Source organism: Cajanus cajan, chromosome 11 (assembly GCF_000230855.2).
Source record: "Cajanus cajan strain Asha chromosome 11, NIPB_CcT2T_4, whole genome shotgun sequence".
Lineage (NCBI taxonomy): Eukaryota > Viridiplantae > Streptophyta > Magnoliopsida > Fabales > Fabaceae > Cajanus > Cajanus cajan.
The window spans coordinates 45241623-45266945 of record NC_138527.1 but is presented as its reverse complement, the minus strand read 5'-3'; the positions used below and the strand labels follow the sequence as shown (position 1 = coordinate 45266945).

The 25323-nt window shown below is 32.4% G+C and overlaps 3 protein-coding genes across 5 annotated transcripts; 1 reads left to right on the top strand and 2 right to left on the bottom strand.

Moving 5' to 3' along the window:
- Window positions 1–80: 80 nt before the first annotated feature.
- Window positions 81–2043, bottom strand: LOC109804352 (uncharacterized). The gene is made up of 7 exons (XM_020366169.3): window positions 1892–2043; window positions 1690–1807; window positions 1504–1592; window positions 1369–1415; window positions 1190–1278; window positions 808–941; window positions 81–727 (listed from the first exon to the last, which is right to left on the bottom strand). The coding sequence occupies exons 1-7, from the start codon at window positions 1961–1963 to the stop codon at window positions 302–304; spliced, it is 975 nt and encodes a 324-aa protein (XP_020221758.1). The 5' UTR covers window positions 1964–2043; the 3' UTR covers window positions 81–301.
- A 5520-nt stretch (window positions 2044–7563) lies between these two features.
- Window positions 7564–13593, bottom strand: LOC109803988 (Survival protein SurE-like phosphatase/nucleotidase). Of its 3 annotated transcripts, none has more exons than XM_020365708.2 (10): window positions 13377–13590; window positions 13206–13300; window positions 13066–13130; window positions 12636–12679; window positions 11862–11939; window positions 11464–11617; window positions 9841–10011; window positions 9489–9548; window positions 9384–9422; window positions 7564–7867 (listed from the first exon to the last, which is right to left on the bottom strand). In XM_020365708.2, the coding sequence occupies exons 1-10, from the start codon at window positions 13505–13507 to the stop codon at window positions 7802–7804; spliced, it is 903 nt and encodes a 300-aa protein (XP_020221297.1). In that variant the 5' UTR covers window positions 13508–13590; the 3' UTR covers window positions 7564–7801. The 3 variants fall into 3 exon arrangements, 2 of the variants coding, with proteins under 2 accessions (XP_020221297.1, XP_020221296.1); XM_020365707.3 differs by having other exon boundaries at window positions 9311–9422; window positions 13377–13586; XR_014430586.1 differs by lacking the exon at window positions 7564–7867 and adding an exon at window positions 9693–9751 and having other exon boundaries at window positions 9342–9422; window positions 13377–13593.
- Window positions 13594–15961: 2368 nt separating this feature from the next.
- LOC109804483 (uncharacterized) lies at window positions 15962–24359 on the top strand. Its single transcript, XM_020366317.3, has 8 exons — window positions 15962–18682; window positions 19609–19738; window positions 19824–19912; window positions 20244–20482; window positions 21545–21631; window positions 22358–22457; window positions 22595–22802; window positions 22888–24359. Exons 1-8 carry the CDS (start codon window positions 16322–16324, stop codon window positions 23724–23726), a joined length of 4053 nt encoding a protein of 1350 aa, XP_020221906.1. The 5' UTR covers window positions 15962–16321; the 3' UTR covers window positions 23727–24359.
- The last annotated feature ends 964 nt before the right edge of the window (window positions 24360–25323 follow it).

Genomic DNA, 25323 nt, shown 5'->3' with positions numbered 1-25323 from the left:
TTAGATTTTATTTAGAAAAAATGGGTCATCGCCTTTACTTTCAAATACAATTAAGATGGCCAACTTGGTTCCTAAACATATGACAGAACAAGTAATATGATATTTCTTTGCATGTTGCCAAGTACAAAACGTCTGTTTAAGATGCAATTATTTGGTCACGGTAATAGAACAACATACTCCATTTCAGCGCACAAAACGTAGAGAGCACTCTTGTAGTCATAAAAGACTTGCAGAAAATACAGTAGTGGTGAATGTACTTTTGATATTATAGGGAAAGAAAAGAAGATGGGAGTGATTAGGTTCAGAAACGCTGAGAAAGTGAAAGGTGGCGTCGTTTAACGATGAGTGGGGGCCGCATCTTTGACCTGTAAACCCTTTCATCGTATGGCCTTCGGTAAAGCTTCCAATACGCCAACAACGATTCCCGGCACCGGGACCTCTCTCCGCGCCGGAACAACAACATTCCCGCCGGCGATCGTAGAAACGACGCCTGCGGAGTCCGATGCGGCGGAGGCGGCAGGCTCGGTGCTGACGTGTCCGACAGGCTCAGGTACCAGGGCTTGAGCGAGTCAACGTGATGCGACACAGTGAAGGCGAAGCGCGAAGAGGAGCATGAACCTGGTTTCCCCCTTATTCCTCTCGATTCTGCCGATTCATCATCATCTTCGATATCCAACGATGACGCCACTGTTGTTAATGCTGATAGCTCCACGAATGCCCCCACACCCTGCACCCGCACCACACACAATCATTCTCTCTCTCTCTCTCTATTTAGTTGCATTGCATTGGTTATTTTATTTTGTTTACCTTCCACAGGTAAGGGAAGAGCGAGGGAGGGTCTATGATAAGCGCTTTATGTAGGCGGCCAGGGTAGTACTCCCCCGTTATTTTCAGTGCTGCCAATAGGAAGTTCATAAAAGCAGATGCAGATCTGTAAAAGCCTGCAACCAAACGTCTCCTTATGCTTTATTCAATAAATCTCTCAAATACAAATAATCCTATGTCATAATTATTTTATTAATTAACCCTGTCTCTGTATATAGTATATACATTACATATAGTATATAATTACCAAAGTCAACTCCTTAAATCATAGTAATTAGCTAGGTTAGCAATAAGGGTGATTGTAGGAGAAAATTATGTTGTTTTTTGAAACGGCATTACGGGAATTGTGGCTGGACGTACTTACTTGCGTCGAAAAGCATGACAAATTGTTGTACGTATTTTGGCATGGTCGAAACGGCCACCTCCATTGTGAACACCAACAAACGAGTGAACCTTGAGATAGAGAAGAACCACGGTTTAGCTCTACCACCTGCAGATGAAGAAATTAACAAAAGGTTTCTTCTCTTCTGTTTGGGGACTTACATCTTCTGGGAATGAAACTTGTGGTACTCTTGCTTCATCCGGAAAATCTGTTACCCCAATTCAAGTCATAAGAGAGAGCAAAAAGCTACACACACCCAAACACAGAACAGAAGGGGTCAGAAATGAGAATATTACCATTACGGGTCTGAATTCATTGTCATGACCAGCCACGTACGCCAACCCATCAGTGAGTTCAGCTGAGAACTCATCTGCCACCAAATGCTCTGTAATATTGTTTAAAGAATAACAATAATCACAAAACTATTAAAATGCTTTTGCAAAAGAATGAGAATGTGATCTTATATGTATATATGTGTTTACCAATGCCTATACTCTCTCTCCAACAAAGGCATGCCCTGAGTTGCTTGGCAGCGCGTTTCACATTATCCCCCTTTGCTTTCAGAAATCGTTCCACACAAGCATAGTTGCAATACTTCTCCTACACACAAACAAATTATGAACAGAAAGAACCACACTACACATAACATATGCATCAGACCAAGAACCCCGTTTTACACGCAACCTGTTTAAGAGTGAGCGGGGTTTGTTTCCTGATGAGTTCAAGAACTGCTTCGACTCTCTTACTCATTTCCATAAACACCAACTTCAAAAAGTGGTGCTAATGCATTAGTGAATGATCAATTTCCAACTACAAGAGAAATATATATATATATATATATAGCTGCATGCAAACTGAGTTATATGGGAGAAAAAAACGGGAAAAGTATGCGAGGTTGCGGTGTTTTCTTTTTTATTCAATGGGTCACCACAGCAATGATGCGTCCGACACTACTGATTCATAACGGAAAACGACTGCTTAATCAAACGAGCTCATCATATAATTTCTTTTTAAAAAAATTACACGGTATACATTCATATCCACTTGTTTGTTTTATATCCTTGTCTCTGTCAAAACTCAAAAGACGTGGCCTTATTGTATTCATGTGATATTATTATGATATAATGTAAATATATTATGGTAGTGTGATCTGATTAGGACTTTGGAGTATGATTTATCAGAAATGTGATACTGATACATATATTCCTCACGCTGCAGCGGCATTGAATTTTCATGCTGACAATTCTATTGCGATGTATGGACCATGAAAGCGGGATTTGGGCATGTCACATGTGCAAAAAGGCTGCACCCATATCGGCCCCGTAGCATTGCTAGAGTAACAAACAAGTAAGTACACAGTCATTTTGCAAAGGTATATATATAACAATAATGTTTTCCTTTTATTCCTCTATTTTATGAAAAATGATACCGGCAAGGTGTGGTATTTGACATATAACTATCATTTTTTAAGCATTTGTTAAAGATCAAATTTGTGTGTATGAAAGAGTATTTGTTCAGAGATGTCAATCTCATTAAGTTTTGGCCAAAATTTAAGTTGTAAAACAAATTTTACCACCACTAGAAAAAAGAGAAAAGATTGATATGTAATAAATAATGGAAATAATGGGATGAAGAGAAATAGATGTAAAAAAACAGTGTTGTATGTGAATCTTGCTGCATTACCTTTTTTATCTTCTTTGTTTGTTATACATTTCTTTTGTAAAAAAAAATTGTGTAAATATAATTTTTCAGTGATAAAAGGCCAAAACCAAGACTCAGACATATGAACGGACATCACGGGATGTAGTCATATATGTTAGGTTATTGTACTTCACGAAATATATATTTTAAAAGTAATATTTTGATTAATGTTATTACTGTCCTAATTTAATTTGATTATGATATGTTTTTATTAAAATAATATAGCATTAATTCTTGAAATATGTTAGAATATCTCGTGTTTTCTTCTTTTGTACGGAAAAATGTTTAGATTAGGATTGAGATGTACATGCATGGCAGGCTATCTAGTGTCTTTCTACGTAAGACTACTGTCTACTGTCAGTGGTGAATTTTGGGCTGTGGATTTGTGCATTCTGATCTTCCTTTGCGTGTAAAAGAACCGTCAATAGTGTTTTTGGGTTAGAAATGGAAAATAGGAAAGTCCACTTTTTGGTTTCATTTTGTTCACATTGCTTAAGAGGTTATAGGGAATGTTCCTTATATCCATGTCCAGTCAATTTCATAGGAGATTCTGCGAAATTACTATATCAATGATTAATCATTTAAATGCTATAATTAATATGCTATGTTTAATTAATGGATGTAGTTAATATATATATTACCCAAGTTCTTGGTATAGATTTCTTTTTTGTTGCAACTGAGTTGCATGCAACAACAAATGAAAATAAATATAGAGTTAATCACTTATACATCGTCAGTGTAAAGTTTTTTTATACTGACAACTAATTAGATCTTTTAATTGTGCCATATCACTATAAACACATTTATTTTTAACAGTGAGATGCAATGACGAATCCATAAAATTTAAGTAGTAGGGGGTAATATTTAAAAATATATAAATTTGTCAAAATATAAAATAAAATTTCTATAAAGACAAATACGTATCATAATTGTTCTCTACGAGAGTTTTCATAGTTTAAAAATATTAAATGATTTGCTCATTTTTAATATTATCAAAAACCTCTCTCTCTATATAAGTAACTAAACAATCATTTAATTATTCATCTCCTATACGATTTCGCATCCGATTTTTGATGATATTAATAGCAAAAAAAACTCTTTCAACTAATGCAGATGTCACTAGTAGTATCAAGGCTAGCTTTAAAAGCAAATACACCAATGAATATACAACATATTTTCTTGTCTCCAGAAGTTTCATAGAAAGATCACCAATCCCTTCTAACTTCATCTCTATCACTTGGATGATAATCTGAAATTTTTGGCCTTAAACAAGGATCATCAGGAAGTCTTTCCAAATCACATTCTAAAAATATCTTTTTGGTTGATGGACCCAATTTTACTTCTTTTCAACATGTATTCGAGGAGAAGATGGTTGCTCTGAAGATGATTTTCTTCTAAAATACATTTTCATTATTATAACTAAAAGCAATATAATTTTAATTAATGTAATGTTCATAACATACGATATTTCTTCTAAACATAAAAATAGAATGAGTAAATAAATTAAAATACTGAATTTCTCATTGAAAATAAAAAAATAATTCAAATAAAGTAATATAAAAATAATAACTTTAAATACATTAACCTCAGAGATCACTTTAAATATATAGTTTAGTTATTGAAAACATGAAGGAGTAGAGATGGAAGAAGAAGTTTGTTTATTTTTTTTCTTTCTAATTTCACCCCTCTACACTTTAAAATATGTTAGAGGTAGAAGGGAATCTCAAAATATGAATAGAATTGAAAAAAGTAAAAATAAAATAGAAAAAAATATATAAAATATCCAAAAAGAGGTTAATAATAATTTAGGATTATTTTTACTTAAAATACATATTATTAATTTATAATTTTTTATCTTGATTTACAATTTAAATACATAACAACTTTTTTTTTTCTTTCTGAAAAATGTAATTTATTGTTAATTTTTATAATATTAAAATATATTTTTTTAAATCTTTCTTCTCACACAAAGATAAGTGTAACAAGACTCAAATTCAGTTGTAATTTTATAACTTATTATTTTTTTTAATTTTTTATTTCTATTTTTAGATTTTAAATGAAGATAATATAATATTATATATATTAAAAAGGAAAAACTGAAAAGTTAGTGGGGGCAACTGGCAACTGCCCCCATTAAGATGTATGTGGATCTGTCATTGGTGATATGACACAATTAAAAGATCTAATTAGTTATTAGTGTAAAAAAAATTTATACTAGCAGTGTATAAGTTATTAACTCAAATATATGTCTACCACTACCGATCGAGTGAAGCGAGATTTATATTTGACTAGTTCTTTTGCAATTCGCCAACTCTTTAATTACGTACAACGTAATATATAATATTTAAAAGACATGTTTGTTTAAATTAATTTATTATTGGTATATATATATATATGCGCGGAGGAAACTTTAGATTTATCATAATTTCGAATTATTATATATATGGGATATAACCCCAATGCTAGCTCAAGCTAGGTTTTCTTAAACCCTAATTTTACATTACCTAAAACAAATGAACGCTGATTTGAATGGTAGATACTCTAGCTTGATTTTGGTATTCGTGGCTGAGAGACCGTGAGATATTTCATTTCATTCGGACCACATTAATTTACATTATTTGGCATTTTTCATTTCAATATTTATGATTTTTTTGGTTAATTCGATATTTATATGTATTATAGCCCAATAATCTTTGCATTAATTAAAAAAAATGTTTAAACATCTATATCTATCTAGCTAATTATTATTAATAATTAACATATGACTTCATTCCGATTAAACCTTAGTCAATTAATATTATTACAATTATGTTTAATTGGACTTTAGTTTATCGTTGATATATATAACACTACAATCTAATTGAGTTTGGATCAATCATTAGTATTATAGGAGAACTTAATTAGGCCTTGATTTATCATTATTATAACACTTCAATCTAATTAGATTTGTCAAAACAATCACTATAGGTGTCTAATTTGGGTCTCAGTTCACCATTTGTATAACATTTCAACCTCATTGAACTTTGGTTGTTACACTTGAGCTTTATTTAACTTTGGTCAATCACCAATATTAAATTTTGACTTAATTAAATATTCATCAATCATTTATGTTACAAATGAGCCTACTTGAAATTTTGACATTCTACAACGTTTCCATTTAATTAAACATTCTTCAGTCATTAATGTTACAGTTGTGCCAAATTATACTTTGGCCAATCATAAATATCATTAAATTATTATTATTATTGATGTCTTAATTATATATTATATTATAAACAATATTATTATTATTCTTAATATATAAGATTTTTACAAGTTAAATGTCTTCGCTTATAGAAGAAGGGAAGAAAAACTAAAATATATTGTAAGATATCTTTGTGGTAGTTTTTTTAAAATAAACATGTTAAAAGTTATAATATAAAAAAATATATAGTAAAATGTTATTTTTATTTTAAAAACCGGTGTATGCCTTGTCATATCTTAATGATTTTAACCAATTTCATAATTAGTTCTTAGGCACGAATCACGATTCGTTGAAATTTTAACAAATGAAAAGAATTTTGATTAATTTAGTAAAGAAGAAAAATACGTGCTCTTTGAAGGTAACAAAGTTGCTAGAGTTAGTTTTCAAGTATTTAATTCAAGATTTAAACGTATACCGCTACTTAAGCTATAATAACTTCTTACCAAAAGATGAACGTAAATATTTAATACTACTTTATTAAGAAATTAATATTTAAAATGAGATATTTTTATATTTTGTGAAGAAAATAAACCTGAATTTGCATACAAAATAGGTGTTTAATTTGCTATCATGAGATTTGTGGATAAGAAGGGATCAGTGATAAGTGTAGAAAAGAGTACTCACGGGGCAATGAAAATGGATGGTGGAAGAGAGTATCAAAACTATTACTGAAAAAAGTTACGAAAACTGAAAAGAAGTTAATGCAGTCTGCGTGCAATTTTTGGTTTGGACTCAATTATATGACCCATCTGCTCTCTTTGATGGGCTTTCACCCTACAATCCATACTCCACTTCATTGCCTCTGTACGACACAGGCTAAAAGACACCGTTAAGATTAAATAATAAGATAAATGTTTTTGTTTGTTTTATTAGGTAAAATATATTTTTATTGCCTTTAAAATTATTAAAATTCAGTTTTAACCTCTCTAAATTTTTCATTCTATTTTAGTTCTTCTAATTCCAAAATGCATCACTTTTAGAATTTCAATCATTCAAGTACTTTAAACAACATTTAAAAATGGTTATAAAACCTTATTTAAACTACTGTTTGAGAATCAAAATCAGTAGTGTTATTCAAAATAGATGGACTAAAGTAAGATAAATAATTTAGAAGGATTAAAATCAAATTTGAAAATTTTTAGAAGTAACATAGATATATTTTACCCTATTTTTAATACTATTTGTTAATTACCAGGCTCCTTAAAACCCTGACAAGTGACACGATCAACGACGGAAACTAAGGGTAGGGGGAAAAAGATAACCAAACGAATACGTGAAGATAGCACAAATTCCAACAATGACTAATCACGAGTTAACTTCCATCAAACATAGCATATATTCGTTAATCAGCGTTTTTGGCAACTCCATTTTAAGCGGAAAATATATGCACGAGATATGGCATCTACGTAACTTAAGAGAGGAAATTTGAATTTCCATTAGATTAAGTTTTTATCCATTCAAACAACAACCTGTGCAATTCAGGTGGAAGAAGAATTGCTGTTAATCAATCTAAAAATGAGTCATATGTTTTACTAAATAAATCGCAGAAAATAAGCTTTCTCATTCAATTATATAACACTATTGAAATGTCTTTATTGCCCCATGACTATAATGGAGCAATGGCATGGATACCGGAGCAACCATATTGCTCAGGATCTAACTAATTGATTTAGCAACAGATTGAGTTGACATAACTTCCAGTGAACCAAAGTAATCTGCAAATAAAAAGCATTCACAAGTCACACAACCCATGAAAAAATGAGGTGAGGCAATGTTATAATTGATCACATGAAAAATGATGCTAAACTGAGTCACGGGAGGCAACTTTAATGAGCTACACAGGGTACCAATATTTTGACTATTGTATTGAACTGATATGCAAGAGCAGAATGTGCCCTATATAAATGCTTATCATGGCGAGCATAATAATTATTTGGGTTTGACCCCTTAAGTGAGTCCCTCATTTTAGAGGGGAAAAAAGGAATCTCAATGGTCGTAAAAATCATGAATTTATTGATGATCTACTCCCTTAATACAATTGAGATTCCTTTCTTTTTCTCTTTAAAGTGAACTATTTACTTTAATAGAGCCAAATCTCAAGTATTTGAATATGTTGCCTCCCTGTTTAATTGCCAAGGTGTAGCTTCTAATAAAACATTAGAAGCCACCCTTACAAAAAATAAAACAACTGATGATGTATCAATACCATGGTTCAATGTATTTTTATAATTTAACATATTTGTTATACTTTTATAAAAGAAAACTAAATGACATTTTTTGTCATTCTTTTTATCCACGTGAAGAAAAGTAGCAATTCCTTATATATTCACGATCAAAATTAAACAAATTGGTTCCACTGCTTGCATCAGTACTCGGATAAATTGTAGTATTGGATTGGCACACAAGGGATCACGTTCACAAGAGGAAGTATCCAGTTTCCTATCTTGAGGTCATATCCTAATAGACAAATGTTCAACTTATACATTGACTCATTAATTTTATTCCTGATTTTGCAAATAACAGGAAAAGTTGCCGTTGATGATCCAAATTTAGGGTCAATACCTTAAAAATGAAGATGAAAAAGTTAGGGACGAGCTCTGTATGAAAAAACCATTCCAAATTGTTTATTCCAAATTTTATGGGGAAATCAAACTGACTCTTGGTAGTAACTGTATTGGAATAGAATGACAAAACCTATGAATTCATGAACCCTCAAGTACATGGGCATTATATGAAGGAAAATAAACGGTAGAGAGAAAGTAAAATATGTGATAAGTAGTGTGACGGAAATGCAAAGAGTTAAAAAGAAAGAAAAAAAAAACCGTGAAAATGAGATGAAAGAGAAAGTAGATATATGTCTATAATGACCCTTATATAAATTCGGTATAATTGGTACCCAAATGTTATTTGTACTGATGTAATTTAAATTATATTAAAGTTTGCCAAAATTTTCCATTCATCTCATAAGAATAATTCTTAACTAGCAAGGATGCTAAAAATGTAGAAGCTATAGCTAGCAATATATGTTGCAATCTAAGCTGTTATTTTTTTTAGATCCATAAGAATTCCAATGACAGTAATAGCTCAAAGTTAAGACCTTGTGTATATTACTTCAATATAAGTTGTGATATGAACAACAAATACATGATAGGACTTACAGCATCATAAAGATGATGGAGAGGGTTCAGGGACACTTTGTAGCCAATTCTTAAAAAAGGTCTGACAGTTTACCTCCGCATGAGAGAGAGCAGCAAGGGGAGTAACAGTAATCTAAAAAAATGAAAATGCTTAGTACATGTGTATTCAAATTCTTTTTTCTAATTTATATATACTCACATATCCTTCCTGCAAAGATCTGTAGTCCGTATCATCATCATCAAGTACAGAACCTCTTACCTACAAAAGATAAAAAGATCAATACATCATTTTCCTTGGGGAAAAGAGGAGGGAAGGATTAGGAAACGTCCATCCAATTAAGATCGATTAGTATTCAATATAGCTTCATGTCTACTTCAGAAGATGACAAAACTGACAACTTACAGTCCCCACTTCCTGTTTAGAATCAGTCCAACCACAGCATACTCAAGCCCAAGACTCGGCTGTGAAGGACTTGTAATTGTAAAAATACTACAATAGGAGCATTTCAATTTCAAGTAAATAAAAAGATAGAAAAAGGAAATTAACTCACCTCTCTCGCAAACAAAAGATGTTCTGGCGATACAGATGACTCAAAACTCTTTGGTGTTTCTGTATCTGTATTGGTCATATCAGATGACATTTTTTGTCCTTCTGTCTCAGAGGTGACTTGCCTCCATCCCATCTTGATGATACTTTTACCCTGCTTAGTTAGCTTGTAACCCTTTTTACAGAGACACATAAGACAACCAAGAAATAGTTATAATTGCTAGCATAGTACTATATTCTTGCAGCAGAATTAGCATTGGCAGTACTTTGAAATGATACATTTTCTAACTTCAATATTAGGATACAAAAATACATAGGACAGGTAGTTGGAACAATATCTCAAGTCTTTGATTTTGGATACATTTGTGTGAAAATGGCATAAATTTTGGCTGATAAAAATTAGGATTACTTTATCTTTTTTAAATTTGAATTTTATGGCTTTTGTCTTTACACAATGTTGTGTATTAGAATCCTTATCAGTTCTAGTTTTGATTTTGAGAGAAATGTAAAAGTGGTGTGTCCCACTAAAAATATTCTTTGCTAGACTGTGAGATCGAGTTGTTTTGTAACCGATTTATGTGGTTTCAATTTGTTAATCGGTAGTCTTATATTTGATAATTAATTGTTTCTATTTCGTGCAGGTTAAATGTTGTATATAAAGATTAAAATAGTAATTTTATTTCTAATCTTATTTCTCTCCTCTTCTTCAATCCAAATCAAGCAACTTTACAATATTATTTCTTTTTAATTTCACTTCTATTTCTCTCAATCCAAACAACTCAAAAATCCACCATACTTCCTATCTATTTCTCTTTTCCCCATTGCTTTCTTTCCTATTTTCAGCTATTTATTTCTTTCATTGCTGCCAAACATAGTGTAAAGGATTCATCTGGAATAAATTCAGGGGAAACAAGCAGTGAAAAAAGAGGACATTGCAGCGGTTCAGAATAATACTCTGTTCACACACTCTAACAAACTTTATAAGAGGGGATAAAGTCTAATCTTCTCACATAAGTTTAAATCAACTTTTGCACTTCAATTTTATAGAAACTCTCACATCCAACTTTTGCAAAATTTTACTCTTTTTTTCTTCTATAAGCACTTGTCGAAAAGTTCATCCAAACTACGCATAAATCATAGTTATTCAAAGCAATAAATTCCAAAAGCCATAGTAACATATAAGACCACATTTTTTAACCTCTTCCTCTAGCTGAAACAATATTAATGTCAAAAATATGTTTCTCAATTTAAACCCTAAACCTTGAAAATATGCTTCTCGCTTTAAACAGAGCAAGACCTTTTACGAGGCATAATAAAACTACAGTAGTAAGAAATTAATCTTCAACTAGTGTAATCCATACTCTATCCTAATAGGATGCCAATTCTACAATTATTATTGTAAAATTACTGAAAATAACAATCATATACTTTAAAATAATTCCTGAAAAAAAATAAAGTCTGAAAAACAGCATATAATTTTAATTTACCCCCCTTTATCCTGTATCATGTTCATTTCATCACATTATAATTTATGTAACGAGTAATCCACAAAACAAATCTATCTTGCTTGTATCATATTAATCATTTATCACAAGCTAGACAGATTGCAAAAATAATTGTGATATACCTTATGGTTAGCAACATTGTTTGGCACATCTATATTCAAAAAGCATCTTCTAGGGAAGCTTGGATTCTTTATCTCAACCAATACAGCACTTATGATAGGTATGCATACTTGCGCAGCAAGGGTGAAGTCTTGTAGGTTACTCTTTCCTTTAATCCTAGATATAAAGTAACCTCCAAAGGGTCAACCAGGTCAATGAAAATCTTTTGCCATAGTAGGATATAGATGAAAGAATGTTGGAATAGATTACAATGCCAATGAGCCACATTACTAGAGGCATTCATTCAGTTGCCAGTCATAACTCAACATTATATAAGCTAGCAAAATTCAAAATTCATTTTACAACAGACATTCAAGATAAATCCAGCAATAAATCAAAGCATATTGCAAATATACCATACCAGTCATATGAAACGGAGATAGAAGGTACATCATTGAAGAATGCCTCTCGAGCTCCAGCTACAGTGCCTGAGTAAACACTGCAAAGGGCCCTACTCAGTACATCTATGAGCAAAAGTTTCGTCATAAAGTAATAACTACTGAAGCAATTATAGTGGAAAGAAATATTATGCAGATCATAATGGAGCGCATCTAAGATTTCAAAGAACTGGGATCATCATGATCTTTTCAATGGTTAGAATGATAAAGGCAATTGCTTGCCATTTAGAGTCAATGGAAAAGTTTTCAAAGGGTATACTTCTATTAATCGACCTTCTTTTACATCAGTTGCTATCAGGTCCAGGATTCTTTACTGCCGCAGATAGATTTTAAGCAACATAGAAATTACTTGATTGGAGAAATTACTATATTGCCAATGGAAACAAAAAAAAAATGTTGTATGGTTAGATCATAATATATAGATTTTGACATGACTAACGGCTTGAAATTAATATATTTCACTCCTTCACACATAAAGATTTCAACTAAGAACGAAATGATTAATGAAGATAATTGTCAAACGGACAACGCCAATTTTGACATGATTCACAACTTGCTTACTCTCAGAAAAAGAAGAAGGCCTTAGATCCTGCCTCCCCCTTTACCATTTCTTCGCAAATATGCATTCATTTTAAATTCGTAAAGGACCATTTGCAGTTCAGAAGTTGAAAAGCTAGTGAGAATGAGATGACTATTTGTGTGAGTGAGGACATGCGGAAGGAAAAGACGCTACATACATGTGATAACCGCAGTTGCTACCCTTGTTTATGCCACTGACCACCTGTGCAAATAGATATAACACTCATCAGCAATTGGCTGGATTTTTTTTTTATTTTAATATAGTCAAATAGATCCTGTATGCAGAGGACTTTCTCTAAATAAATAAATAAATACAAGCTCGCTACCCTAGAATTAAAGAAAAACGATAGCACTGGCAGAATAGCAGATTAGGTTTTAAAAAAAAAACTGGAAATCCGATAACCTATAAAAAAATAACAAGACATCAAAAATCTTCTTACAGTAAACACTCACTAGTCACTAAGTTAGGTCAGGTAACGGAATCAAACAGTTCAACTCAACATCATCACGTTTGAATCGATTCAACACTTACTGCGTTGAATTGTTTGAAAAAACTAAAATGGAAGACGCAGAGCAAAGTTATCGTACCAGATCAGGTACTGTAGGAAAGAGAGCTTTGGAAACCCCTAGAGAAGCACAATCAGCGGGAGTCCCTGCGAAGAAAATGTAAGCAATTATTTGAAACGCGAAATAATGATGCTGCATGTAGAGCGTGAAGAGAAACAAACCAGAAACGGCAAACGCGGTGGTTCCGTTGATGTTTACTTGCTTAACAGCTATTGGATGGAGCCAAGTGATGCAGTGACTAACAGCTGATTTCTCACTGCAAAAGGAACCATTAAATCCACTGAAGAAACAAGTATTAAATTGAATCTGGTGAAGAAAGGTGGAAGGGATACCTATCAGGAGCGCACACTAGAACGTTGAAGAGGTTGGTGTTGACGAGCGAATGAACCAATGCTCTTAAGCCAGGAGCATCGATACCATCGTCGTTGGTGATCAGAATCGTGCTTCGTTTCCCTCCTTCCATCTCCACAATTATTCTCAACACCTGCGCCGTAGATTGTTGGATTTTAATACTATTATTACTCACTCATCTCCCTTTGTCCTACCTTCTTGTTATTTCTTTTCCGCGAAATTTACCACCATTATTTAATTCTGCCTTTAATCAACACTAGTTGTTGCGCTTATTATTAAATAATAAGAAAAGCTGACATGATATTAAAAATTGTTTAAGTCACTTTTAAATAATTTTTTTTCATGGAGTATTCACCGCCGATTAATTTTCTTGCTACGAAAGAAGTACTTCAAAGAGTGGGATAGCTGCTCCAAGATTTAACACAACTATAAACACAAGGCAGGATTCGAACACCTTACATTGCTTAAGCGTGGATCACCCCTACCGCTAAATCATATGTTTAGAGTTACTTTTAAATAATTAATATTGTTTATGCATTAAAAATAATATATTTTTTTAAAATCTGATTCTTTCAATAAATAAATAAATAAATACAAACTATTTTCACAAGTTGCTTAATAATTAATTCTTTTTAATAATATTAATGTTACTAAGTAGCGGGAGAAGAGGATAGAAAAAAATGGTTTGAATTAGCAAGATGATTTTATAAAATAAAATTAGTATTTTAACATGTATTATACAAATTAAATATTTATTATAAATAATTAAATTTAAAAAATTATATATATTGTTATGTTTGAATATATAAGTTATATTTAAAATTTGAACAAGTAATATAAGTTATATTTTACATTTAAAATAAATAATTTATATTATTATATAATATTATTTTTATTTATTGATAGTTTATTTTAAATTAAATTTTAATTTATAAATAATTATGATAAATAAAAAATAAATTATATACAAAATTAAAATAATTTTTATAAATTCCTTGGTGGAAAAAAACTGTTAAAAATATGTTTATACAATATAATATAATTGTTTGTATTTTATATATAAAAATTAATTCATCTCAAAAGATAAAAAAATTAAAAAGATATTTTAATTTTTTTTTGAAAGATAAAATATAGAAAAGAGACACATTTATTAAATAAGAAGGTACATATCATTTGTGATAAATTTTTCGTTATTATAAGTTAAACTAATCTCTAATTTAATAAGATGAAGATAACTGTGACATGATTAAAATAAATAAATTTTTGTTATTATAAATCAATTTTATTTAAGTCTTTTTATATAATTTTTTTTCATTTTTATTCTTCCTGTCATGTTAGTCATTAAATCTAATAGAAAAATAAAAAATAAAATATAAGAAACAAAATTGAAAAATAAATAATCATAGAAACCAAATTTTGAAAAGATTAAAACAACTAAAATTTTAGATAACTAATATTATGAAGATTAAAATGTAAAAATAATTAAAATTAAGATGATTAAAATAAAAGAATCTTATTTTATAGAAATTAAACATCTATTTAAGCTAAATTCACAAAATATAAACCTTTTAAATACAACAATATCAAGTATAAATAAATAAATAAACTCTGTCAAAAAAATATATCTAATGTATTAATGACACATTCAATCTTAAAAAAAAATATATATATATATAATAAATACGCATTAAAATATTAGTAAATATTATAAATATATAAAAATATAGAATATAATATAAACATAAGTTATATATGTTCTAGTATATGTACTTTTGTTAGTTTTTCTTTTTTTTTTTTTAGTTTTTAACAAATTATTTTTCCTAATTTTAGTCTTAAAACTTTCATCAATTTTTACTTTTACTTTTAAAAAAAACTTATTCTCTTATTAACGATTTTCAGTGTAAAATTTCAGATAATAAAATTAAGTAAAAATTATTTAAAACTAAAAAAAATTGACAAGAATTAAAGACTGCAATATATATATTTATATATTATAAAGGTTATAATTTAATTTAGAGTATATATTTTTTAAAATAATTTTATCTTTAAATTTTAAATCATAAAAAATAATATTAAAAATTAATTATTCTTATAAACACAAAATTTAAAATTTGATAATGAAATGTAATATTAATTAATCTAATAAATATTAAATAAAATATAAAGATATAAAATATGTAAATTTTATTGATATATAATTTAAATAAAAATACCTAAAAAAAAAAAAACTTGCATATTCCGGTGTTTATATCACCATTCACGAAAGTGAACTTTTAAACACGTGAAACAAACACTAAAACTCAAAATTTGAATAGATGAAGTACGAAATACATACAACGTATTAGGAAAAAAAACTATATAAACAGTCGCAGAAACCATTTTGATTTTGCCATGTCAATGATGCGTGACGTGGCAGCATCAGAAGCGTGGAATTCAACCGGAGAGAATTTTTGGAGGGAAAATAAAATAACCAAAACATAAAGGGGAAAAAGGTGACACTATTTTTCGTTTTTTTTTTTCTTTTTCTTAATAATATTATTAAATGGATTATTATGGATTATCGATATTGGCTTAGGCGCTGCATCTGCAAATCGCAACCCAAAAGTCTCTCTCTCTTTCTCTTTTTCTTTCTCTTTCTCCCTCTTTATTCATTTCGTTAAATTTCTCTCCGACTCACATCGGCCATCGCTCTCGGATCACTTTGGAATTTCCGGCGGGGACTTGCGTCGTACTCGCATGACAGAATTATTGCGAGTGTCGGAATCCATGAATTTTCCGGCGAGGTAAGATTCCGTTGAAATTTTGCTTTGGTCCGAGGGGGAGGGGGAAACTTTGTGTAATTACGGTCTATGTCGCTTCAGATCTGGGATTTAGGGTTTGGCTTTGGTTGCGGGTTATGGTAATTTTGGGGGAGGGGCTTTGGTAGATGGAATCGGGCGTGAGATCGAGTGGTTCTGGGGTTTTGGTGAAGAGCAGAAACTCCTCGGGTTGTTTAATTGTGCGAAAGAAAGGGGATGGGTTGGGTGCTACTGCTTCCACCTCTAGGAGGCTTTATGAATCGAAGAAAAGGGCCAACACTAACGTGTCCATGAGTGACTCTGGGTCAAGCGACGAGTTGTTGATGCCTCCTGGGAGAAGGCTTGGCCCCGAGACTATTCGAGTTTGCAATGGATTGGCTGCCTCTGAGCGTGGTGGTAGTGAAATTAGTCGCAAGAGGGATAAAGTGGAACAAATTAGGGGTAGTGGGGATGGTATTGCTGCGGAGAGAGGTTTGGAGCATAGGGAAAGGAAGCGTGCTAAGTTGGATGTGTACGATTTCGATGAATACGATGGTATGAATGTGGAAAACATGAAGAGGAGGCATTTGGATGGTAATGGAGTTGGTTACGGAGGAGGAAGGTTTGTAGGATCAGTGCATGCTTCTAGAATTGGCGTTGATATGGAATTCAAAGCAGGGTCAAGTGGACGTGTTCTTGATAAGAGAAAGAACTCCCCTTATGACAGGCCAGGTGGCTCGTACCCTGGGGATAATGTTGATCACAGTCGGTTCAAGATGAACAGGGATGGGGCTCGGTTACCTCTACCCTCACCGAAGGAGAAGTTTAATTCAGATGAGACCATTAGGGTTCAGGGAAAAAATGGTGTTTTGAAGGTAATGGTAAATAAGAAGAAGGTGAGTGGGCCATCAGAACACTATGATCATCGCAAACCTGTGGAAAGCAGGCAAAGGTTGAAGAGTGAAGAGACTGCCAAGAGGTTGAAGAGCGAAGAGAATGCCAAGAGGTTGAAGAGTGAAGAGAATGCCAAGAAGTTGAAGAGTGAAGAGAATGCCAAGAGGTTGAAGAGTGAAGAGACTGCCAAGAGGTTGAAGAGTGAAGAGACTGCCAAGAAGTTGAAGAGCGAAGAGACTGCCAAGAGGAATGTTCCAATTCGTCCTTCATTGTACTTGGAAACCAAACTTGTTGAGAAACCAGGATTACTTAAGAGGCCCGAGAAGAAGCCAATAGCATCAAGAAAATCTTTGTCAGGCAAGGACAGTAAGGGTGATGAAGGGGATTCAGATAACAGTGACACATCATTGAATCCTGGAATAAGAAATACTGAAGCTCATAAGCCTGTGAAAAAAATAATCTCTGAGGATGAGCAGACTCCAGGGCAAGAAAAACTCCCAACCACAAGAACAAAAGAAGGAAAAATCAAGCGTGGTAGTGGTACTGAAAAACAGAAACTGCGGGAAAAAATCAGGGAGATGCTGCTGAGTTCAGGTTGGACCATAGACTATCGACCTCGAAGGAACAGAGACTATCTGGATGCAGTTTACATTAATCCAGCAGGTACAGCCTATTGGTCTATCATCAAGGCCTATGATGCACTTCAAAAGCAATTGAACGATGATGCTAATGAGGCCATGTTCAAAGGGGACAGTTCTTCTTTTGCTCCTATTGCAGATGAGGTGCTCAGTCAGCTAACAAGGAAAACTAGGAAGAAAATGGAGAAAGAATTGAAAAAGAAAAAGAAAAGATATGATAGTGAAAATGATAATGAAAAAGAGCCTCAAATAAGAAGATCTGCCAGCAACAAACGTGATATGAATAGCACAGATAGTGATAGCGACAGGGAGAAATTAAGCTCCTTTATAAAGCAGGGAAGTAAGTCAATAAAAAATAAAATGTTTGAGAATACCATTATCAGTGCTCGCTCTAAAATTCAGAATGCTAACCATCACTCAAGTAATGGAATAGAAAATTCATTATTTGGAAGTGATCCTCATATACATGGACGGAAGAGTAAAAAACATGGAAGATGTACCTTGTTAGTTCGCAGTTCTAACAAAGGATTAAATTCAGAAGCTGATGGTTTTGTACCATATATGGGAAAACGGACAGTTCTTTCCTGGTTGATTGACTCTGGAACAGTAGAGTTAAGCCAAAAGGTTCAGTACCGCAGACGAAAGAAAGTCCTGCTGGAGGGGTGGATCACAAGAGATGGTATTCATTGTGGCTGCTGTAGTAAGATCCTCACAGTTTCAAAGTTTGAGCTTCATGCAGGAAGCAAATTGCCACTGCCTTATCAAAATATATATTTGGAATCTGGAGTTTCTCTTCTACAGTGCCAGATAGATGCATGGAATAGACAAGAGCATTCTGAAAAAATTGGTTTCCATTCAGTTGATACTGATGGCAACGATCCAAATGATGATACTTGTGGTATATGTGGAGATGGAGGGGATTTAATCTGTTGTGATGGTTGTCCATCAACATTTCATCAGAGCTGCTTGGATATACAGGTATGTGTGCATATTTTATTCTCCATATGGCTTGTTATTATTCTCAGTTCTCAACATATTGTTAGTACATATTTTGTTCTGTATATTGCTTTGAATTGTCTCTTATTGACCATTAGAATCTTAAATTTATGTTTCTCTTTTGCATGCTGTTTGGTTTACCTGATTTTTTGTTAAGGGTGGTGGAAGAGGGCAGTAATATCTCTTTGTTGGGAGTTTGTTGTTATGAAGTCAAGGGACAGAATACACTTTCTTGTTATTATGATTTTGCCAAATGTTGGGGGATGTTGAAAATGGTATCCCTAGACAAAACTTGTGTCTACTGAAAACTGATATTGTAGAGTTTGTTCATTGTCAAAAAAAGCAGTCAAAGGATGAATTACCTTTACTATAATAGTTTCAGGGCCAGCCCAAACATAAAGCCAGGCAAGTCCTTGCTTTAGGCACCCAAAAAAATTTATATAGTATTTTGTACAACTTTTACTAAGAGTTTATTTAGTCTAATAATAAATAATATGTTTTTTTCTTGATAAATAGAGGTTGAACATTGGTAGAGAAAAACTATTTTATTTTTTTATGAGGACTCATTTTTCCTATTACTTTGATTAATTTTATAAAGGCCTCAAATTTTGCTTTATGCCCTAGAATATGTTGGGCCAACCCTGAGTAGTTTTTATGGCTAAAAGTTGTGCATACTGTCAATTATTTAACTTATGACTCTATCTTCTTTGATATCTAGAAGGCATGTTGATTGGGTCTTCTCATAGGAGTAGAGTCCATGGTTCCTGTACACAAAACTAGAATAATCTATTATTGACTTTGATGGAAGTGTTAGTGACTTGTTGCAATTTACTGTACCTTATTTTAGCAACGTAAATTATTTTAGGAGGATGGTTTTCTTTATGAAGAATTCATTTATGTTGTTGCAGATGCTTCCTCCCGGTGAATGGCATTGTCCAAATTGCACATGTAAATTTTGTGGCATAGCCCGTGGTACTTCTGAAAAAGATGATGCATCTGTGTATGTCCTACGTACTTGCAACTTATGCGAGAAGAAATGTATTCACTTAATCTTGTTTATCCATACTTTCCCTTTTTATTTTTATTTTTTACTTTGTTTAATAAATAATTTCTGTTTGCATAGATCATGACTCTTGCACTAAGGAGATGGATACCCTTCCTAATAACTTCAATACATCAAGCCTTTCTTTTTGTGGGAAAGAGTGCAAAGAGGTGCCCCTTACAGTTTCTTCTGATTTTCAATGTTATGAAGTATAACTTTGCAAATGTATATATATTTATTTAACCATTTTCTATCTTAAATTCAGCATGCTTGAGTGCCACTTATACTTTTGTACTTGTTTTTAGAGTTTGTGTTTCTTTCAAGACTCTTTGAATTCTCTTTTTTTAGGAATTTCTGTATTTTGATATTTTGTTAAAATGAAATTTTTCCAAAGAAGAAAAATAGAAGCAAACTTTTGTAGTGCTCTTTGGTAAGACCAGATTCTGAACTATTATTATTGTTGTTATTTATTTCTGAATTATTTTCTTTATAAATTTACAGCTTTCTGAACACTTGAAGAAATACCTTGGTACCAAGCATGAACTAGAAGGGGGATTTTCATGGTCTCTTGTTCATAGAACAGATGAAGACTCAGAGGCAGCTTGCAGGGGAATTACACAGAGGGTAGAATGCAATTCCAAGCTGGCTATTGCACTGACCGTGATGGATGAATGCTTTTTGCCTGTTATTGATCGGAGGAGTGGGATAAATTTAATCCGTAATGTTTTATATAATAGTGGGTAAGCACAAGTCCAATCTTTATGAATTAAATATAATACCCTATAAGTTGATTCATGAGACCTCTCATCTAGATGAATGCCAATGTCTGATTATAGTTTTCAGCGATTGTAAAATTGTAAATTGATAACTGTCTTCCTTTTTGTTGTTTTGCCTTTTAATGCTATCTGACTTGGTACATATGTTGTCTGTTCGATAATTTAAGTTGGTAGAAAAGGAAATGATTAATTTAGGCTTATTTGCACTTGCTCACTTGCACTTTTGGCCCCTCTAATTTGTACTATGTGCGATGTTGGTCCCCCATGTTTTTTTTATGCTAATCAAGTCTTTTTTATTTATAAAATTAGTAAATTTGACCCCCTTGTTGATTTCCTTCTACACAACCATTTTTTAATTCCTAATGTTCTGGGTTATGATAGAGTTGAAATAGGAAATAATCAAGTTTAGAAGTAAAATATTTAGTGGAAATTAGAGAAAAATTGAAAGATTTTAAATGACATGAAATTAGGGTTTTGAAGAGGTGAAATTTTTATTTACTTTATTTTTGGGTGAAATTTGATGTTTTCGCTGGTGAATTTTTAGCAGAAGACCAAAACTGGAAAAAGCAGAAAAAAGATTCCAAGCGACCATAGTCATTCGGGGTATCACCCCACTTTCTGAGCAATTTATAAAGATCGAGTAAAAAAGTGAGAATTTTTTCGTGTCAGGTATAAGAAAATTGACATGCGAGGAGGGACTAAATTTGCTAAATTTTAAAATAGAGATAATTCGCTTAAAAAATTGTGGGGGACTAAAATCACGCAAGGTCCAAACTAAAAGGACCATAAAATACAATTAAGCATTTAGTTTATAAGTATCATTTTGGTTACTGGTTTGTTTGAGTTACTTCAAAATTTGAAAGTACATATAGAAGGGTCCATCATTTACTGTGGCATTGTGCTCAAAGTACATTACATTCACAAACCAAATTATCCTCTTTCTGCATTTTGATGTTTTCTTGGAATGGAAATTTTCTAGCCTTTACAGTTTTTCTCTTTTATTTTTGGCTTTCTATTCATTTTCAGATCAAACTTTAGTCGTTTGAGTTATAGTGGCTTTTACACTGCGATTTTGGAGAGAGGAGATGAAATCATAGCTGCAGCATCTATCAGGTAGGCCTCTGACTTTGCCTTGCTGACTTATTTACTGGATCTCTTAGACTCTGACCTTCTCTTTTAAAGGGGAAAAATGCAGAAACAGTAGAAGTTGGGAAAGTGAAAGGTGTTTTGGTTGCATTTGGATTTGAAGGTTCACCCACTTACCAGTATTACTTAGAGAAGTTAGGGGAACTAAGGAAATAACTGAAACTTAACAAGAAAAACAAACAAATTGTAGTTATTGAGAATTTTTTTTTAAATCATTTGAAGGGAATGTAATTCTTAATTATGTTAAATATATATCAGTCATGCTTCAATTGCTTTAGAGAGAGCTGCTTATGACTAGTATGTTGAATTTGTTAACATCTGTCACACACTATTCTGACTACTTTAAAGAGAGTTTCTCCTTTCCATACACTACTATGTTAAAATGAGTTAGAAATTACCAAGTTGGCAATAGCGCAGTGAAAGGCTTCGTAAGTTTGGCATTGCTCTAATCCCATATTACTTGTAATGAGGAACATTAGTGACATTGGATAGCCTTTTGCTCTGGTTCCTAACTTTCTTGAAATTAACATTCCGTTTTACTGATTTAGCTTAAATGGATTGTAAAAGGCCATGATTATTTTCTTGCTCTCATTGTCTCTCTCTCTCTCTCTCAATTTATATGCTGCTTTGTACATTTCTTGATAATGTGAATAAATGGGAGTATTTATCTAAGTATTTCCTTTCCTGTCTTAGGTTCCATGGAACTATGATAGCAGAGATGCCATTCATTGGAACTCGTCACATATATAGGCGCCAGGGGATGTGCCGCCGGCTTTTTTCTGCCATTGAATCGGTAAACCTTGAAGCTATGGTTCTTTGTGATTCCATTGCACCTAAGATCTACTTAGAATTTTGGTTGGGGCCTTTTTGCATGCATCTTTTAATGACATTGACATGTTCTTATCTTATTTCTTCCTCCTCGATCAAAAGGCACTTTGCTCTCTGAAGGTTGAAAAGCTAGTTATTCCTGCAATTGCTGAACTCACACATACATGGACAACAGCTTTTGGCTTCACGTATCTAGATGGTTCACTCAGGCAAGAAATGAAGTCACTGAATATGATGGCCTTCCCTGGTATAGATATGTTACAAAAGTTGCTAGTGGAACAAGGAAAACATGAGGGCAATACAACCACAGGTGTTGATGCTGTTTTTGTTTATTTAAATTTCAGGAAGTTACTTTTGCTTGTATGTAAATTGTACCTTTTCTCTTTTCGTGACAGGTTCTGAGAAAATGGAAAATGGAGACAATTATTTTATTGAGACCAAAATGGGAAATAGGTCAGATATGGGTTCAACTCCGCAAGATCCTCATGGAAGTGATGATGTTAGTTCAAATCCTGCTAATGAGTCAAATGATGAATGCAGCGATGCTTCTCAAGAACTAAACAACCATGTTTTGGTCGATGGCACTCTCTGTTCCAAATCTCCTTCTGATGAAATGGTGTCTGAGTCAGTCTCAGATAAATGTGTTTCTCCTTCTAGAACTAGTCACAGTGCACTACAAATGAAGAATGAATTAGTGACTGCTTCTCCTGCTGATAAATTAAATCCTTCCAAAAGTCAATCCATTTCTCTGAATGACACTTGTTTGAGTAGTCACCCATTAGATGTTCTGAAAGCTCAAACTTCGGTTCAGGAAACTGCTTGTTCAGATCCATGTTCAGCAGAAAACCTTGACAAGAAATTTCACTCATCCACTGCTATGAATTGTGATTCATCGGAACTTGACATGAATCCAGTGTTGGATTCTCAAATGGCAGACAATACTACGCCTTCTAAAGTGGTTCATATGAATGACGCTCTTGAAATTATTCCTTCAGGGAAATTATCAGGAGAGAATGTTACAAAGGGGAATAATGAAAATGTAGATGTCTCCATTTCTGCTCTCAATCATGCGAAGGACAGTTATTTGCAAGTAGGATCTGATGCCAATGGGGAAATTGGATGTGAGAATGATAAGGATTTACATTTGAACCCAGGAGTTGCTTCAAATGAAATGGATCTTGATGAAAGTGGCCTTAATGCTTCAGGTGATAGTTCCGAGACTATTCTGGTCTAACAGAATGATCAAGTCCTGTACTGCTCGTGATACTCTCTGAAGCTTTCTTCTCAGAGTTTCTTGCCTTGTATGCAACTCAATTTTCAAGGCTTTTGAAGCTTCTGTGTTGTGCTTTTGGTCCGGTATTATGAATAAGTTCCATTGATTCAGGGAAATATTGTTTGGTCCCTTGTCAATTTGAGTTAATTTTATAAGATTAAAAGTAGCTGACTTCATTTTATGTGAATGTTACTTCTGCCAAAAAGATTCAACTACATTTGGCACCGGATCTGGTGCCGTATGATCATTTAGCCGAATAGGTGAAGTCACTGGGAATTGGGAAGTAATGTGCATCGGTTCTTCCACAGAAGCAAATACTTCGCATTATATGATTGTGGTTCCTATTGTATATATCTGAATCTGCTTGAGTGGATAGGGCTTCTGCTCAATCCCTTTGTGCCACTCAACGTCCGTAGTAATTCATCAATCATCATATGACACAAGCAATTATACTTTGAGCTATTTTTTACTTTGATTTTTTTGGTTTTTTTTTCTTTCTTTTTTTACTTAGATTAGAAGCATGTGTCTCATCTGGCTTGATTGTATTTAATGAGTAATTGAGGGAATTTAGAAGTTATGTGTTTTTTATTCGAATCCGAGCTCCTTGTATTCAGCTTTTGGTCAATTTCTGCCGAAGTTCTTCAACATAGAATTTGGTTATATTGTGTGATTTGTGTGTGGGTTGCCAACACCACTAATGATGATTTCCTTAAAGAATAATTTTTAAAAACTCTCATTTAAAGTTGTTACTAGTGTGATAACCTGTGTCTTGACTTCACAATTTATATTATTTTAAAATCAACTTTGTAAAGGCCTAAGCAGAGGACTTGCAGAATCAACACTGCACAAATTGTATTAAGGTTAATTTTAGTTGAGTATTTTTCAATACATTCTTATATGATGACAAGAAAGTGGCAGTGAAGACGATTAATGATTTAAATCCAAAATTTTAGTTTCATTTTTTTTATTTGAGTTTTTTGTACACTTTGGTTATCTTTACTTCTTAAAAATGGTGTACTTAATCTTTCATTTACGGGTTAAATAAAATATTTATGATCATAAATTAACATTTTTTTTAAGAGTGATATCCGCTGATGAAATCATAATACTTAAATGGTCAAAAATATTAATCAATTGAATCTGTATGCAATGTTTATAGTTATTTTAATTAATTTAAGGCTCATTTAGAATTTAAGTACCCAATTTTAATTTGTGGTTTCAATTTAGTTCTTTAAGTTAAAAAAATTTCAGTTTAATTCTTTTTTTAACACTATACACTTAGATTTCTTAAAGTTTGTTAGTTAAAGTGTCATTTGAAGAACTAATTTGATTTAATAAAAGCACTTTAAGGAAATAAAGCGAAAATTTCAAATTTAGAACAAAAACACTTTAATTTAAACTAAAAAAATTGAAATAAGGAACTAAAAGTTTGCCTTAACATTAATTTAACTATACATTTTCATGAATTAAAAATTGTTTTATAGAAATATAATACATAATGTAGATATGTCAAATCGGTAGATTGACTAAGGTTGAATGCTTAAATAATTTATGATAT